Source organism: Anoplopoma fimbria, chromosome 24 (genome assembly GCF_027596085.1).
Source record: "Anoplopoma fimbria isolate UVic2021 breed Golden Eagle Sablefish chromosome 24, Afim_UVic_2022, whole genome shotgun sequence".
NCBI classification, from domain to species: Eukaryota; Metazoa; Chordata; class Actinopteri; order Perciformes; family Anoplopomatidae; genus Anoplopoma; species Anoplopoma fimbria.
In genome coordinates, this window is record NC_072472.1 from 24138098 (window position 1) to 24154880 (window position 16783).

General features: G+C 40.1%; 1 protein-coding gene across 1 annotated transcript in view; it reads right to left on the reverse strand.

Moving 5' to 3' along the window:
- Positions 1-16502, reverse strand: part of cltca (clathrin, heavy chain a (Hc)) — a 32570-nt gene extending 16068 nt beyond the window's left edge. Inside the window, exons 1-6 of the mRNA XM_054626497.1 lie at positions 16194-16502; positions 6286-6493; positions 2637-2905; positions 2287-2448; positions 2065-2178; positions 1395-1568 (exon numbers count right to left, since the gene is read on the reverse strand). Of these exons, the coding sequence (XP_054482472.1) occupies positions 1395-1568; positions 2065-2178; positions 2287-2448; positions 2637-2905; positions 6286-6493; positions 16194-16235 (969 nt within the window). The 5' untranslated portion in view covers positions 16236-16502. The remainder of the gene's footprint in view (positions 1-1394; positions 1569-2064; positions 2179-2286; positions 2449-2636; positions 2906-6285; positions 6494-16193) is intronic.
- Positions 16503-16783: the final 281 nt, after the last annotated feature.

Genomic DNA, 16783 nt, shown 5'->3' on the forward strand with positions numbered 1-16783 from the left:
AAATGCAACATGCCATTTCAATTATCAGAGTGTGATGGGAAAAAAGAGAGACAAGCTTGCCAGAACAACTGTTCTCAACAAGAGAGCACCAAGCTTCAGATGACAAATGAACTGTCGTATCAAGTGATACACTGGCCCACACACCCACACCAGAGTAAAACTGCAGAGAGATAAGGTGGAGGTTGTGATTGGATGAGAGGACCAGCACTAAGAGGATTCAGGGCACCAGGCTGTGCCTCCCTCTTGACATCATGTGCTGATGCGTGGTGGGCCCTTTTTCTCCCTCTTGCTTGTTCGCTTTCCCTCACCCTTTCTCGGTCTCTCTCTGGTTTGTGTGGAGCAGTTCTGCTCTACAGCTATCACCACTGCATGTCAATGTCAGGCCCGGCCTGACAAATACACACTGCCCTGTGTGAGTCACAATATCAGAGATCCTGAGACTCACAAGCAGATACTGTGAAGTTCATAGCTGCCAATTAGAAACTTCCAGCTACAGGGAACCAGTAGAATAATAAGAAATTAAAGTAAAAGGATTCAAACCAGGATTCTTATGTTCAAATTGGTAGCCATGACATCAACATCTTAGCACCTGACCTCAAAGTGGGGTTATGGCGGTATGTTTTTTCTCACCTCTGTGACAGCAGGGTTTTCCCCCCCAGTGGGTTTTGCTTACAATTAACCAAAGTACTGTAATACCACAACGAAAAATGATTTAAGAGAAATTAATGGTAAAAGCATTGTAGTAATGTATTACTTTGTATCAGGTTACCAATTGGAAGCACCAGAAGTGGCCCATTATCTCTCAGATCACTGCCACTGTGTACGCGTTTGTGTGCATGTGATGTGTGTACGCACACATACGCACTCCACTGCCCCGCCATACAGCGAGATCTGTCACCGCTTCAGATCAGCTTTCCTCCCTTCGCTCAATTATTCATGTGGTGTGTGGCCTGGCTGGAACATTATTCATCAGCTGGCTGGATCCAGTTCTCCTCTCCGGTTCAGCTTTACAAAAGCAGTAAGACACAACCCTCTCCTCTCTCTGTGTGAAACCCTACACCTTGGATTATTTATAATGCCTCCTGGCAAAGTCTGAGCTTGCCTGATGGCGACAGACAGACAAAGAGTTGTTGTTATTTTCCACATGCAACAACTGATGTTGATGTTCTGCTGGTTTACATTCATTAACCTGTGTGAGATTTGCTGTACATGCGTTTGCTGATGACATAAATAATAATGAAGTGGTTCTGTTATGGTTGTGTGTTAGAGGTTAAGAAAAAATATTTGGATAATCAGCAAAATTCTACTTTGACATCATTAAGACTGAGCAGCCACTCGCAAAATACATTTAATTTCCTTGAGCACTGAGGAGGAGCACAGGTTGACCTTCTTACCTGTCCCTTCCTGTTGACCCCGATGATGCCTGCTGTGGCCTCATGTGGAGCAGTAACAAAGATGGTCTCTCCGCTGATACGGTTCATGTAGATGCAGGTGCCTGTCTCCAAGTCATACAAGTGAATGTAGCCGTATTTGGTAATGAGGAAAACCACATCTTGCTTGGAGCTTATCTGTCAAAAACAAAGATGAAGTATAGAGTCTGAAAATGGGATTATGGTTAAAAAAAAAAAGACCTCTCGTTAAACCTATGTAGTCCATTAAGCTTTATCAGCCTACTAATTTTACATTGCGCACAGGCCGTCATTATTTATTGGAAATTCAAACTTTTGCTCGAACGTGGGGAAAACATATATATTTGAACTGAAATGACGTGCTGGAATGTGCACTTATCTATTAAGTGCAACAGGCCAAGTAGTTTGCTTTGTGGTCCAGCAGAGGGCATTCTTTAAAGCTTCACTATAAGCTTGACCTATTGCATGGCCTGTTGACCTATCAGTAAACAAAACTGATGTATAAAAACAGATGATGACACTAGTGAGCAAAGCCATGCTTATCACATAATAATCACACCAAGGTGTTAGTTCAAATTCGTTCGACCTTTACTTTTGGAAAACATTGCAGCCATAATCTGATTCAGGAGGTAAATTCTGTAAGTATGCTTCATACCTGCATGGCCACAGGGAAGTCATTCTGGGCTTCTGGAGGGAAGAACACATCCACTGCCTTCTTTGGAAATGGTTGGTTGCCAGTTGGTGGGGTCCCCACTTCAATGATATGCAACTGCATCAAAGAGAAAAAAGACAGTGAGAAACAGATGCAGGATTTGCTACGAGAATGCCAAATTACATTAAAATTGGTTTCCCCCTATTATGTTATTAGCACTATCACCTTCCCTCCAGCCTGCCCTCTGACAGCAAAGCAGAACAAAGTGGACTCCTCTGTATTCCCCTCCATCTTGAACTGGGCGAAGCTGGCGGCATGGCCTTCAATGGGCTGAGAAACCTTTCTGTCAACAGAGTACAGCTGCATAGCTCCAACCACCCGATTTTGCTGAAAAAGGTAAAAAAAAATACAAATGAATATGTCTAATAACATATGTTAAACCGACTGGCCATCCAGACCTTAAGATACTCTGTATCTATGGTTAATTATGAATGCAGGGCTTCTACTGTATATTCTCTGTGAGGAAGGCATGTTTCAATCTTAACTAAATATATTTCCCATTAGACTTTATTTACCTGGGCTGAGATGCCGATGAGCAGGAGCCATTTCTGCTTGGCGTCAGTGCGGTAGTTGATGATCTGGCAGCCTGCCAGGCTGGAGTGGCGGTCAAAGACTTTCACAGGCTGTGAGTCACCCTCCATGCTCCAGTGGTAGACGGCGTTGTCAGTCACAAGTGCAACTGTGTTAAGGGAGATCCACTTCCAGAAGGTTACATCGTCCGTCATGGTGTGTGCCTTCATCTTGCTCTTCATCTCGATGTTGAAGATCTGAAGGGTTTTGGCGGCTAGTGGGGGGAGAAAGGGGGCAGGAGCCGGGCCCCAGAGGAATGTTATAGTCTCTGACAATAGCATGTCCCCACAGACGTTCATAGAAAATACCAAATTTCGATAGAAAAAAGGAGATTTAAATTTGAAATATTGGTAGCCATGATAGAGAGGTCATCAAGCAACGATGCCATGACTGATAGAAAGGGGATGCCATACATGCTGTAGTCGGAAATAATGTCGTATCTGAAGTGTAGTGAGACAACTGGCATGGAAAAAAATTTATTCAATTTTGGTCATTGTGACAATTCTGTGCACTTCAAGCAAGTACATTTATCTCTCTACTCTATTGGTATATTATAAATTGGAAGTCCAATAAGAACACAACTGCAGAGCTGTATAATGCCAGATGCATGTAGGATTAAACGTCAAATAAGTTGAGTAAGAAATAAAGTTATTTTCAATGGGCATTCATCTAAACAATCCAGTGAGCAAAACTAAAACAAAAGTAGTTAAAGGGGCTTCCTGTGGTCTGTGGGAGTGTGATTGACTGAATACCTTTTTCTTAGCATAATAGTTATTATAAATTAGGAATAAAGACTGATAAACAGCAAATTTTACTAAATAGACCACAGCTCTTCAAAGAGGTTTCAAAAATGTGCTCAGTATGCGTCAGGTATTGTCATGTCCGACTACGTGGCCCACCCCATCAAATGAACAGCCTTCATCGAGAGAGACGAAGCAGACAAAGGGTAGAAGCAAGAAACAAACAACTCACAAAAAAGGCAAACACATCTGCATCTGAGTCAAATATATAACGGTGGAATACGACAGAAGCATGACAGATACAGGCACAATTAACAGGGAAAGAATCGCAGGAAAGGTTTTCAATAACGATCATGGTTGATTGTTTATGGATCATAAACTACATGTTCACAAAAGGTTCACTCACCTGCATTTATATTTCTTAGTTGGGGTTAATTTAGTGAGCTAAAGCTTTATTAAGAAGCAGTGTGACTTCCTTGTTTGCTCATTATTCAATACTTGTCGACAATGCGTTAGCACAACTGTCAAGATGAGTTTGCCATCACTGAGACATGGGATCAGAGTACAGAAAGCGGTGTGGCGAATGGATCACTTGCAGCAGCAGCAGCCAAATTTCAAAGAACAAGCAAAGGGATTTTAATTGAGTTATGATCAGCTGTCGGGAAGTGTGTACGCGCATTGTGTCCGTCCTTCAGAAATGGTTACATGAAAAGGTTACGGCTCGATACTGTGTCATGTGACGACGTCAGCTGAGAAGCATTATTATGGTAGAGTGAGCAGAGAAGACAGTGGGGGTAGGAAGAGTGAGGTCTACGCTAACCCTACGCTGCATAATTAGTAAGGAAAAGACCGATACATTAACTTGAGCAACTAACTGTATCATAAATTCATATATTTTTTTGTGGGGAGCAGTTTGTGAGCCGTCTTAATCACAAATTAACCCAATTTACAGCAAACAGAGGTGATCAGCGTCTTCTCTGCGGCATTAACACAATAACTTTTGTATTTATGTGGAAACATAATCAGGGTGAAATACAGAAAACAAAGAGCCTTATCCGTTTGCTGTGTTAGATTTAACGACGCAGCATAATGTAAAGAGATCATAATGTAAATCAGGCTCATTTCTGGTCATGTATGCATGTCACATGTTTGTCAGCAATGACCTAGAACTCTATAAAAGTTCAGCACACAGTTTACAACTGCACATTGTACCACATCCTCCGTGGAGAAGACAGTCAGCAGAGGAAGGCTGTTGAACTAAGTATAACTTATAAATAAATTTAAAGGGAGGGCCAGTTTCACAGACACCGTCACACCTGCAGTTATTTTACTATTTACACCCCAGGACAAAAATAACAATTCTACCAGTAATTACCTTATCATCTCTCATTGTTAATCATGAACACTAACTGATGCAAACTTAATGAGCTGGGGTAAACAATTTGGTCATGTCAATTCCCTAATGATCATTGTGATGAAATATTGATATAAGTCACTTTACAAGAAAACCTGTAGGACCAAAGGGCCTTAGACATCCAACCATTTTATAGCATAAAACTGGGATCACAGGCAGATAGTTTAAGTGCTAAGACACAAGCAGTTTGGCTCATGAAATGTAATTTTAATAGTTGGGAGGGGACAAGTCCATGAGCTTAAAACAGACAGATGGACACATAAGGCTGTTGGGTCAGCTGGACAATAAATGCTCTCTAACTCTTTTTCTCACACTCTAACAAGCAAGCCTCACAGGTTATTATCGAAAATATCTGCTTGTCCCAAGTCACCTCATCTGGTACAACTTATGATAGTGAATGTAGCCATCACATGCCATTAGACTTCCCACACAGGTTAGGACGTTAAGCTCTCTGGTAGTTGGAGAAAACTAATCTTTAGTCCTTGGTTTCGAGAACCACGAGTTTGGCAAAAGAATGAATGAACTAACGAATATTAAACACAGCTGGGAAACAAGTGAAACAACAGGTTTGGGTAATTACCACTTCACACAGATGGAAGACATGGATTTCAAATGAAAATTGAGAAGAAACGTGAATTAAAATGAAATCATTATTTTTACCCACAGTATTACCATATTAAACAGGTTCTAATGTAATAAAAATGATGGAATGCCAGCAAGCTATAAGGTTGTGAAAGCTAAATCCTGTTTGCTAAGAAAAGGTCAAAAGAATTATCCAGAGATGGGTTCAGATATATAAAATATTTAAAAAAACTAAGCCATCAACAAGAAAATTGTACCAAAACCCGAGTTTAAAGTGCCCAATGGTACACAATGGTTGATAAAGTCTGTCAGCTGTAATCAATATAGTCTATATGTTTTTTTTGTTTACTGCAGAGGGCAATGCTGAATGGGATAATTTCATAAATGCTGTCTTGAAAACAGGATTTTACTTCCACATGAAGTAGTTAAATTTCAACTCACCGTCTGCAAACACATAAGAAAGCAGTAAAGAAAAAAAAGAACATAGAAAAGACAAAAACAAAAACAACAAAAAGTCAAAGCAATCATGGATGCTGGACAAAAATAATAAAAATATGCTACTTTGAATATTTACAGGACAAATGTTTGGAAGAAACATACATGTTGGCCGATAAACTTATTCACAGTGGAAAACTAAAGTAGCTGGATGTTTATGGACATAAATAAATGAGAATCATTTATAAATATTCTTAATAATTAAATGGATAATGTTGCTATATTGAACAAACATGTCAGAACTGAATGCTGCAGGCCCCTTACAGGGGGGCTAGTTAAAATACAACAGTGAAATAATATAATGTAGTTTTAGTTTCAGTGATTTATTGAAATGTGGTCTGCAATGCCAATACACTGCCTTACCTTTAAGAGCAATGACTTTGCTGGCTGGATTCATGATGGCGCTGTCGGCTGAGATGGGCCTGCGGATAGGTGTATTGGGGTCTGCCATGTCAATGATCACCACCTGAGTCTGCTCACCGACCTTCTCCCGGATGCAGATGAACTTATCCGACTCCATGGTTAGGGTGCTGAAGCCTATGTTGGATGGATTGATCCCTAAGTTTTGGAGCTAAGAGAAAAGGGAAAATGGGGGGAGATATGTTAGGTTGAAGAAAATAGCTTGCAAAAAAGTTAAATATAAGTTGCAAAGATAATCAATGGCAATATTGAGATCACATTCTTCCTGCAACAATCTCATCTCCAGGCTTCCATTTCCAAGGAGCATTTCTAATTTATTTTAATTTCACTTCAAACCAGTGCAGTATTTCCCCAGAGAACTCCAGCCACCATGTGGCGAAATAGCGGAGGGAATTTTTTTTTCTTCTTCGGACTGAAGGAAGTGACTTTCAAGTGTTGCAGTACGTGCCAGCTGGCTCACAATCCCAGTTAACATTGAAAGCAGAAATTATGATTTTAAACAGTCAAAATAAATAAATGCTTGGTCTTGATCAAGCAACAACAGTGTCCAATAAGAAAGCTTTGACACTCTGGTCAGCTGCCTCACTAACACAGCCAGCTGATGAGGTCATCAAGCCCGACACTGAACAGCAGCTCTGTGGACACATGGAGCTGTGGCGTGGTCCTAGTGGTTAAAGAGCTGAACTGGGTGGAGGTCTAACCCAACGCCAAGTTCTCAAAGCATGGGCCAAAGAGTTAACTACAACCATATTACACAACACTGTAGTCTCACTGCAGTCTGAACACCAGAAGCTGAACAAGTCTGACTTCTTGCAACTTACTGCATATGGGGAGCAGTTTGACGAGGCTACAAGTAAAACTATTGGTACATGAAGACTATCTGCCATAACAGCTGTCCTGACAATTATCTGTGTTAAAGGAATGCGCTAAATTGAATCAACCAACAAAGTAAACCACAGTCCAGCAGCATGGCTTCAGTTTTACCTGACTTCCCTGGTGTCCCTGCATAACCAACAATGTGATACAGAACATAAAAATGTTTAATCTGCATAAAAGCAAAAGCCTGCGGCTATGGGTGAAATGCTTTGCAGCACATAGCCTGATACCAGCAAGCTCTGCAGCCCAGTTTACCGCCAAGGCTGGAAACACAGCATCCTGCCTGCCTCACACAAACCCTGACACAGCACAAGCCTACCTAGGGCAGTGCCAGAACCGCTCTGGGCAGGAGAGCCAAGACTCTGGTACAAGTACAAACCATGCATCATTGTTACAATTCTGAAATGAAACCACTGCAAACCAGATTTTAACGACAACACTGAACATGGCCAAAGACAAAATGCTTTCACTACACAAACGGAACTTCGTTGTATTCTTGCTTACAAATCGCAAATGGCAACACTTTGTGAAGTAGAACCTGGAGGAAATGAAACTACAAAAAAAAAAAGTTTGCTGTTGCAATTTCCTCTACTTTTGCAACCTAACAGCAATACACCACAGTTGTACAAATTACACTGGAGCATGATTTTCTGATCAAACTTGAGTCACAGCAGCTCTGTAGATGCATACTTTACAAAAGTCTTTAGTGGTCAATTATTTGCACCTTTGTAGTGACATCATTTCCATTTGACATAACGGACCAGATTAAATTAATTACACACATTTAGACATTATATTACCTTAAACATATATTTGCAAACTGAATAAATATAAACAAATACAATTCTTACTTATACTAATACTTATTTGCGTCACAGTATTTAATGCCACTAAATCATATTATTTTATCCCCATCATGACTGCAAAAAATCTATTGAACCAACTTTCTTGAGTACAGTCTGAGGTAATTCTTATTTAAAGTAGTATTACAGTAACACATCAGCATTTGGTTGTGTGCAGTCACCGAGGCATAATTCAATTCTCTGATTAGATCAAAATCATAAGCAGACAGGTGTACTTGGATGTTTAACGATGGTCATGAATAACTGACAGCTCTCTGAATTAAAATTGCATAAAGACCTTTTAGCTGATGGCTTTAGCTGAACAGGGAAATGTTAAATTTACATTCTAATTACTTGTGTCCTGTACTGTACTGTACTGGCAAGTATTAATGACTGCTTTACTTTACTTGTCACTCGTAATTTGTGGCCACATAATTTAAATGTCAATGTTTTATGAACACAAACTTGATATCTGCCTTTAAGCTTGCCTGCCACAATTTACTTAAATTTAGTGTTTGGTGGCATCGAGTGTTCATTTCAAGGCTTGCTAATGATAAAATGTGGCTCCACTGTCAACAATTGGCTACAGTTGTGTCCTAATCAGCAAACAGAAACCACAGTTCCAGGAAATGCTCAACGAAATGGGAACACCTTTTATCAATGACAGGACACACCCTCCCCTTAGCCTGCCCCACCCACATTCTTTCACTAGTGTGTAACCCCGTTCCCTCTCAATGACACTGCGATAAACAACCTTACAGAACAAGTGTTACTACCAGTTATGTGGAAATAACTAAAAATGGTATGTAGCAAGTGTTCACCAGTGTTTCTATTTTTATTTATTTTTAATACTGTGGAGGGTGACATCATACAGTAACGTCATTGGAGCTTCAGTGCCTCTTATCGTGGCCATTGTCCAGTACACAAGCCTTGTTTACTCTCGCAACATTTATTCAAAAACCACACAAAGGGGAAAAGCCGAGCAGAGAGAATATGCTTTACTAACTAGCAAACAATTTGCTTAAAGAGATCACTATAATGCCATGTTCCTAGAAATTATGTTACAAAAAAGTGTGTGTGCCTGATATGAATCCATAACAGAAGATCCCATGTAGAAGCTGTGAGATCCAAGAACGTGTGAATAACTGTGTGACTTTCTTTAAATCGTCTCTCTAATCTCCATAAACCAGACTGAGGTATGCCTACGTATTAAGCAGACAGGAGGTTATCCTCTATCATTACACAATAGTTTTCTAGACAGATTTACTTGCTCTCTCTCTCTCACTCTACCATCTGTCATCTATTCTGGGATCAGCAGGAAGCCCTTTCATTCACAATGAATAGCCTTCGTAAAAGAGGAGAAAGCAGTTCGGCCTGATCGCAATGAATATGTTACTTCCGTCTCCTGGGATAAATAACTAACAGACAGATGTTGCACTTCTGGAACATGGACCACACCACAGTTTGGTCTGTCAGACTGGTTTGCTATGGAAACCTTATAGTAACAAACTGCCTGTGGTCCAACGCTCCTGTGACATCAATGAGAAGGAATTTGGGTTAAAGCAGGTCAAACCAGTGAAACTACAACCAATGCGGAATATCATTTAGTCACTTAGTCTAGCCCGCCCTGGCCTTGGTGCTGCTGCTTTTGTCTCAACTGTTAAATAAACAACTTTTTATCTTCACATACATTGTATACACAAAATTTGACCTCTGCCTTTAACCCACCTTAAGCATTATTAGCAGTAGGAGCAACTTGGGTTTCAGTGTATTGCTGTAGGACACTATGACATTCAGACAGGAGGGGCCGGGGATCGGGCCCAAGCATTCATGGGAAGATGCTAGCTTAAAACCTACAAATCCATCTGCAGCTATTAAATAACAGTTTAGCAGGATGAGAGCACAGGGGGGACTGGACAAAAATCTAAGTGATAAATTAGAAGTGATGTCAAGTATACTCTAGCATGATGAGCAACACATTAATCTTGCGACTGTGTTCAAAGCATGTAACCTTGTTAAATTAGAGAAAGAATTTGCATGAGGACCTGGACGCTAATGTTGCAGAGACTAGGCAAGCTAGCCAGAGAAATGGCAGCATTTTTGGCAGCAAGAGGCCCAGTGAGTCACTATCATACAAGATGCATTATTATCATTAGACACCAACTCAGCCCCGATACCTCAATCAATTCTAATCACTTTCAGAACTGGGTCTTCAATGACATGACATTATAGTCGGGTATGTCCCAAATTAGTGTTTGACAAAATTGTCATGCAAATAAGTAAAATGATGTAAGCCTCAGAGAACGCCCATCAGGTAATGTCAACCATCAACACTTATCAGGGCAGTGTCAGGAAGTGAGTGCCCTTTATTGCTAACTCACTGGGTGTTTTACTGACGATTTACTGCAGTTACACTAATCAGTCAAGTTAACTTGATGATCTACTACTGTTCCCAGGAATCAGTTGACATACAGTTTGCCAAAACTACTGATAAAATGTCATAGTTGACAATGTTCAAAAACATTTAATAAAAGTCTAGGTCATGAAATTCAAAAAGTCCATGAGATACAAAAGAATAAATAAAAATCAGTTGCTGTGACAGCACCGCTACAGAAGACGGCAGTGGAAACAATACCGTTTACATATCTTCTTTGCCACCAGAAAATATACTGGCCAAGCCTAAACACTTAAAAACCCTATTATATATATATCATAGATGGATTAAGGGTAATAAACCCTCACTCTGAAGGCGCAGCAAGAGCTTCACTGTGGAGAAGAACCAAAACAAATTGGCTCAAGCCCAAGCAATTCCCAAGCCAGAACTATTGGGAAAACGAGTTAACAAAAATTCCCACATGAAGTTCACTTGCATATAATTTCTATAAAGACCAGCGATCACTTGTCTTATCCTGGCAAATACTGTATTATCTTGATTACATTGTAGTGCCACCATGTGCCTGTGACTATTATGTTTGGTTCTGAATCAGTAATCAAAATAAATGCTAGTTAATAAGTATCTAACCTAGTTTATTACTAAACTGTGTCTTAGTGGCTAAAATAATTTAAGGAAATTACAACAAAGTACTCACTCTTGGCATCAAATTACTTGAACATATTTGTATTTTTATTCAGCATGTGGACCCATGAGAGCTTCCCTGCAACAGGTGTAATATCAGGCATACATTTAATATGGGTCCCAAAATCCCAACATACGTTTATGCAACTCTTGCCCAATGCAAATAACTGATGCATCATGCAGCCCTAGTGATGATGTGTTCCTGCTCATTTGAGATGATCCAGAGCAAACAGTCATCCAGCTCAGAGGACACATGTTCTCTTGTAAGAAAGTAAAACTGACTCAATTTCAAAGTCAAAATCCAGCTGATGGTTGCTTTTAAGGAATCTGCCAGCAGATTAGAACTATTCCCAACGACGCCAAGGGAGTCCCATTGTTGATTTAACCTGTATGCTCTTCCTTCAAAGGAAAGAAGCTTCTTGCTCAGCAGAAAAAAAGCCCTGTGTGTGTCCCGCACATTTAAAGTTCAAGGGAGGGCAGGGAAGGATGTGCTATGTAATGTGCTGAGGCTTGCAGCACTTCATTGCAGTGCTCCACAACAGGAAACCAGGGATCCATTGTCTACCAGGACTGAAACAACAGGCCTGCCCAGTGCCGCCTCCTCCACTACCATGTGACACTGGTGGGAGACATGTGACCAGCCCAGGGGTGAGGAGCAAGTGGGCTGCTTTACCGTTACTGATAAAGCAAAGGGGGGGGAAGGAAGGAATGCATGCATTTCTGGAGCTCATCCATCTACACTCCAGGCAAGTTCTGCTGAGGTGGTTTTTGGACTGCAGTCTTTCCTTTTCTTCTCACAAATGCACACTTTATCTTACATTTAGACAGTGCTGCAGAATGTCAAGTGCTCAGCAGTTCTGTATCCTCACCGGCCTGTCACGAGATGTCAGCTGGTCAGTTACTAGCACAGTTCAAAGTGCACCATGCAACCCTTGTAAGGTATTATCTTAAGCGCATGGCACCACAATCTGATGCCCTTCCCACCAGGCAAACAGTAGGGATGTAATGGCACAAACAAATTATATTTATTACAAAAAAACGATGGAAATAAATCTGAATTATATACATTCATTGTCATTACTGCCAGACTAAAAGTCCCATCTTCTCAGATTATTCAGGGGAGTGGGTGCTTTCTCAGACCAACAGCATCTAATTTAAAACTATCCATATTCATCTGAATGAACCAGACTACCAATTACACTTGTTTTTTCTTTCCCTCAAAACAGCATTCCGGGCAAATTTGCAAATATTAGTCACAAAGTTGGCAGCTGGGATCTGAGAATACTATGCCCACTTAACTAACGAAGTAACTCCTAATGGGTGATTACAAAGGAAAGTAAGGGTTATCATTTTTTGTATATTAAGTTAGCCTTTGTTTTATCTTCCAAAAGTTTCGATAACTCTGGGTTTGTCTGATTCTCTGCTCATGTGGCTATCCCGGATTGATTAAGTGTGTGAGTAAAAAGCTTTCTCAGCGGCTAGAGATGAAAAATGAAAAGAAAAAATGATGCCATGGAATTTTAGTATTAAGTTTACAAAATATGTTGGTACACTTTTTTTTATGTAAGATACAACGATTGCCATATTAGACTTCATATGAGACAATTAACAACAGGTTTCTTGGTGGGTGTTTTTTTAGCAAGGACAGTTGGACATATTTTGTAAATATAACAGATTACTGTGTATACTTACAAAATGTAAGTCCACATATGGAGAGAAAGTAAATTAACAGTAAGATGTCATTATGGACATGCATGCGAAATACTGTCCTGAATTAACACAATATTTGATAAGCTGAGGCTTTTCCCTTCACCATTCATCACCAGTGCCTATTTGGCACAGGAAGAGAACCTGGCTTATCAAACCCTGCTTACTAAATACCATATGCAAGGGAAGCCTTTATCAACAAAGAATGGGCACCATATAATCATGACTTAAACAGGATAAAGAGCCATTTTTAATTATCACAGACAACAAACTTCCAAGTAGGCATGTGTATGGAGGATTACTCTTACATCGATACTGGCTCCTTACTGGGAAGTAGGAGCTGCCTGCTATTCAGTCATTCGTTCATTTAACATTACATATTTTGAGTTTGTTAGGATAAGTGTACAAAGTAGAATGCATGACAAACTGATTGCATTTACTACATTGTGTGGAGGCCCTAAGTTACAGGTATTTTACTTGACACTTGTGCAATTAAAGTCCTTTAACTGGAGTCTGCACTACACTATATAAATGGATGATATATAAAAATGCAAGCTATGCAAGTTGACCGGATGACAGAAGACACACAATTGCAAAGTTTGAGGGAGGAAGACGGAAAGCCAGAGAGAGAACGTGATAGAGGGAGAGGGAGAGGGAAAGAGAGAGAGCGCACAGCCCAAGGTAAATGCTTGCTCTCAAGCTGTTGTAGGCAATGCACAACATTGTGTATTACCTTCCTACATTAGTTCCAAAAAATATATAATTTAAATCCTGCAGACAATGTCAATGACAGAATCATGTTTGTAAGCTTCAATAAAAAAGTTGTATCATCAAAAGTATGATGTAATGAGGAATTTACTTGAAACCAATTCATGGCACCTCTCATTGACCCAAAATAACATTAGCCTCAATAGGCATCAATAAACTAGAATAACTTCCTTCCTGCTCCCAGGGTGAACCTGGAATCTTATTGTACCTGATAAACTCATTAACAAGGTTAATGGACAGACTTCTCAGAACACTCCTAGAATAAATGAGCCAACACAAAAAACAGGAGACCCATTTGTAATTACTGAGGAAATTGTAACAACTTATCTTGATAAAAGGTTTTAGGTCATATCGTCAAGCTTTATTATTCTGCATGATCTGCTCAAGGGATGCATGCTGTGAAACATGCATGAAACAGCATATGCAGGCCATGTATTAGTGATAGTTGCTGGAGATCTCTTGGGAGTTGATTTGTCACACGAAATGACCTTGTGACGTGGCAATGACACAAATCAGGAAAAGCACGCAGTTCATATCACATAGAACTAGAGTGCGGTACAGCAAGTAATCTGAAAAAAAGCTAGAAGTTGTTGAAGTATTCTTCAAAAATTGCACATAAAAGTAAATCATATCAACAAGTATGAATGAGAAGAAGCTCCGTCAAGTTCCACGTGACATACACCGGTTCCCTGAATGAAAGCTTATAGTTAAATTCAAATGTTACAACTAGTATAATTTCATTACAAAGATTTAGTGTCGCATCATGATTGCAGGAGCCTTTCACTTTGCTGAAGATAAATTATTATCTCAATTATAATTCAGAGTACCCACAGTAATTCACCACTTCTGTAGTGCTCACTTTTTCACTCCCACTCCTGCAAAGAAGAGGACTTAACAAAAGAGTCAAAATTCATTCTAAAATAATTTCATTGTAAGTGTATGCACAAAGGACTTTTGCATAGCATTGTGGAGCTCTGTCTCTATATAATAAATGTGTTGATTGTCTTTTGTTTTAACATCTTGAAAAATGACAAAAGAAAAATCAAGACAAATCTGAGGCTAGCATCCGCCTGCTTTGAACAAGACCCCAACCTTGCTATTCTCACAAGATATGTCAGATATGTGATAGTTTCATAGTGGCAGGAAGAAATAAGTCCAGAAGGCCTGGGTTCAAACATTCACTCTGCTGAGCTGCCACTGAACAAGATACCGAAAGTCACAATCTACTCCAATTGTACTGACCCTGACCTCTGACCTCAAATCGGGGATCAGTGTCAAACCCTGTTGTTATTACTAAGTGTTGAACAGAGATGGGGCCTCTTGTCGATTAAGGAAAAAATAGAGCAAATACAAGAACAGCCTGGATCCCAAGTAAATTGTCTACATTTTGCTCAAAGTCATCGATCACATAAGCCTGTATAGCCCAAAGCTGTTTGTGTTCGGACCAGGATAGAAAACAAATGAAACCTTTGAATAAACAAATTACCAAACTTAAACATGAAACCCCTTTCTTAAAGCCAATAGGTGGAGAGATCATATATCTCATCTCAGGCTTGACTGTCACACCAAAAGTCACTATAATTTATTCATAACATCTCGAAAGTCAGCACTCCAGACTGAATCCATAAGCCATGAATGTTTCCACTTCCTCAACCTGACTAACTGGTAGTTTCATCGGGGTCATAGTAAAGGTGTGGCCATTTAAGCCAAGAAGCAAGCCCAGTCCATGTAGTGCATAGACCTGCACATCAAGAGAACCACCTGTAGTATTGCAGACATATGTGATACCTGCTTTATTACAACCATATCAAGGCAAGAGTAAGCCTGACATAAGTCATTCTTAGTGAATACCTGAACATGGGCCAACTTTGTCAGAGTGGTTCAACATGTCTAACGTTATTCAGATAGCTATCAGCAAGCCAACACACCACATGACCACATCTACAACCTGCCAACGTGATAATCCTCCTGAGGTCGGATAATCACTTTCAGAGTCATAGGACAATGCATATTCTAGAATATGTAAAACAAAGTAGGTGAACTTTAAAAGTGTAAATATTGTAACTTTACATTTAGCTGTCATTGTGTATGTGGTGACTGGTGAGTGCAGGTGATAGGACACTGAATCACTAATTCAATGTATAACGTTAGTTGTTCTAACAACTATCATTAGACAACTATTGACAGTGCCCATTTGTGTCAACACTATAGCAGTGTGTGACGTTGACGTTACTCTGAGAAAACCATGAAGCACTTTTTCTGAGAAAGTTAACTCATAATAAATGTCTGGAATAACACAACATGTCTGATATTACAGACACGTTTATAAACCCTTTGTCTGTGTATTGCTTTCGTCCTTTATATCACGAATCGGGGAGCTTTGGTCAGGGTGTTAGCAAGAAGGCTAGCTAGATGCTAACCAAGATAAACGTCATCCACCCTGCCAAGCTAGTTAGCATAGCTCGCGTTAGCTAACAGCTTGTTAGCGATCCTTAACTTTGTGTTTGAAAGGTCTCATGAACCACTGAGAATTTTACAGTGACTGAAACAATAACAATTCATCTATTCATTCATCCACATACCTGCAGGTGCTCCTGGAAGCGAATAGGCAGGATCTGAGCCATGGCGGGTCCTCTCTCTCTCTCCTCCGGGTTCTTCTAATGCTAACAAACTACGGCTGCTTCTCTACGATCCTAGCTGGACAGCCAGGGGGTTCTCTTATAAAGTCCAAGTGGATTAAGTGTAGGCCTTGTGTGGAACCTGCTGTCGGTGTGGTGGTACTTTATAAACCGTCCCTGAGCTGTTTACTTGCGGGCTAACAACCGACTGCCGCTACACCGACTCCCTGGACCTGCAATGGCGGCGGAGGTCGGTCTGCAGAGAAAACATCCCGGAAATGGAAGTCCACTCAATGCGGCGGATGGATACGCAGTCACACTTTTTTTTAAAAGTGTGACTGCGTATATAATCACTTTTTTATTTGTATATTTTGAAAGATTCAATGTATAAAATGTTTTCTATGAATTACCAAACAGCTACACAAGACCTAGACATACACAAATACATGTTAAACTGGAACTACTTCTTTCTATTCGCCCTTTGATTTTTGCCACATCATTCGTCTTTGTAAATTAACGTCAGGACTACGTGTTGTACACTTGTTCCTCTCAGC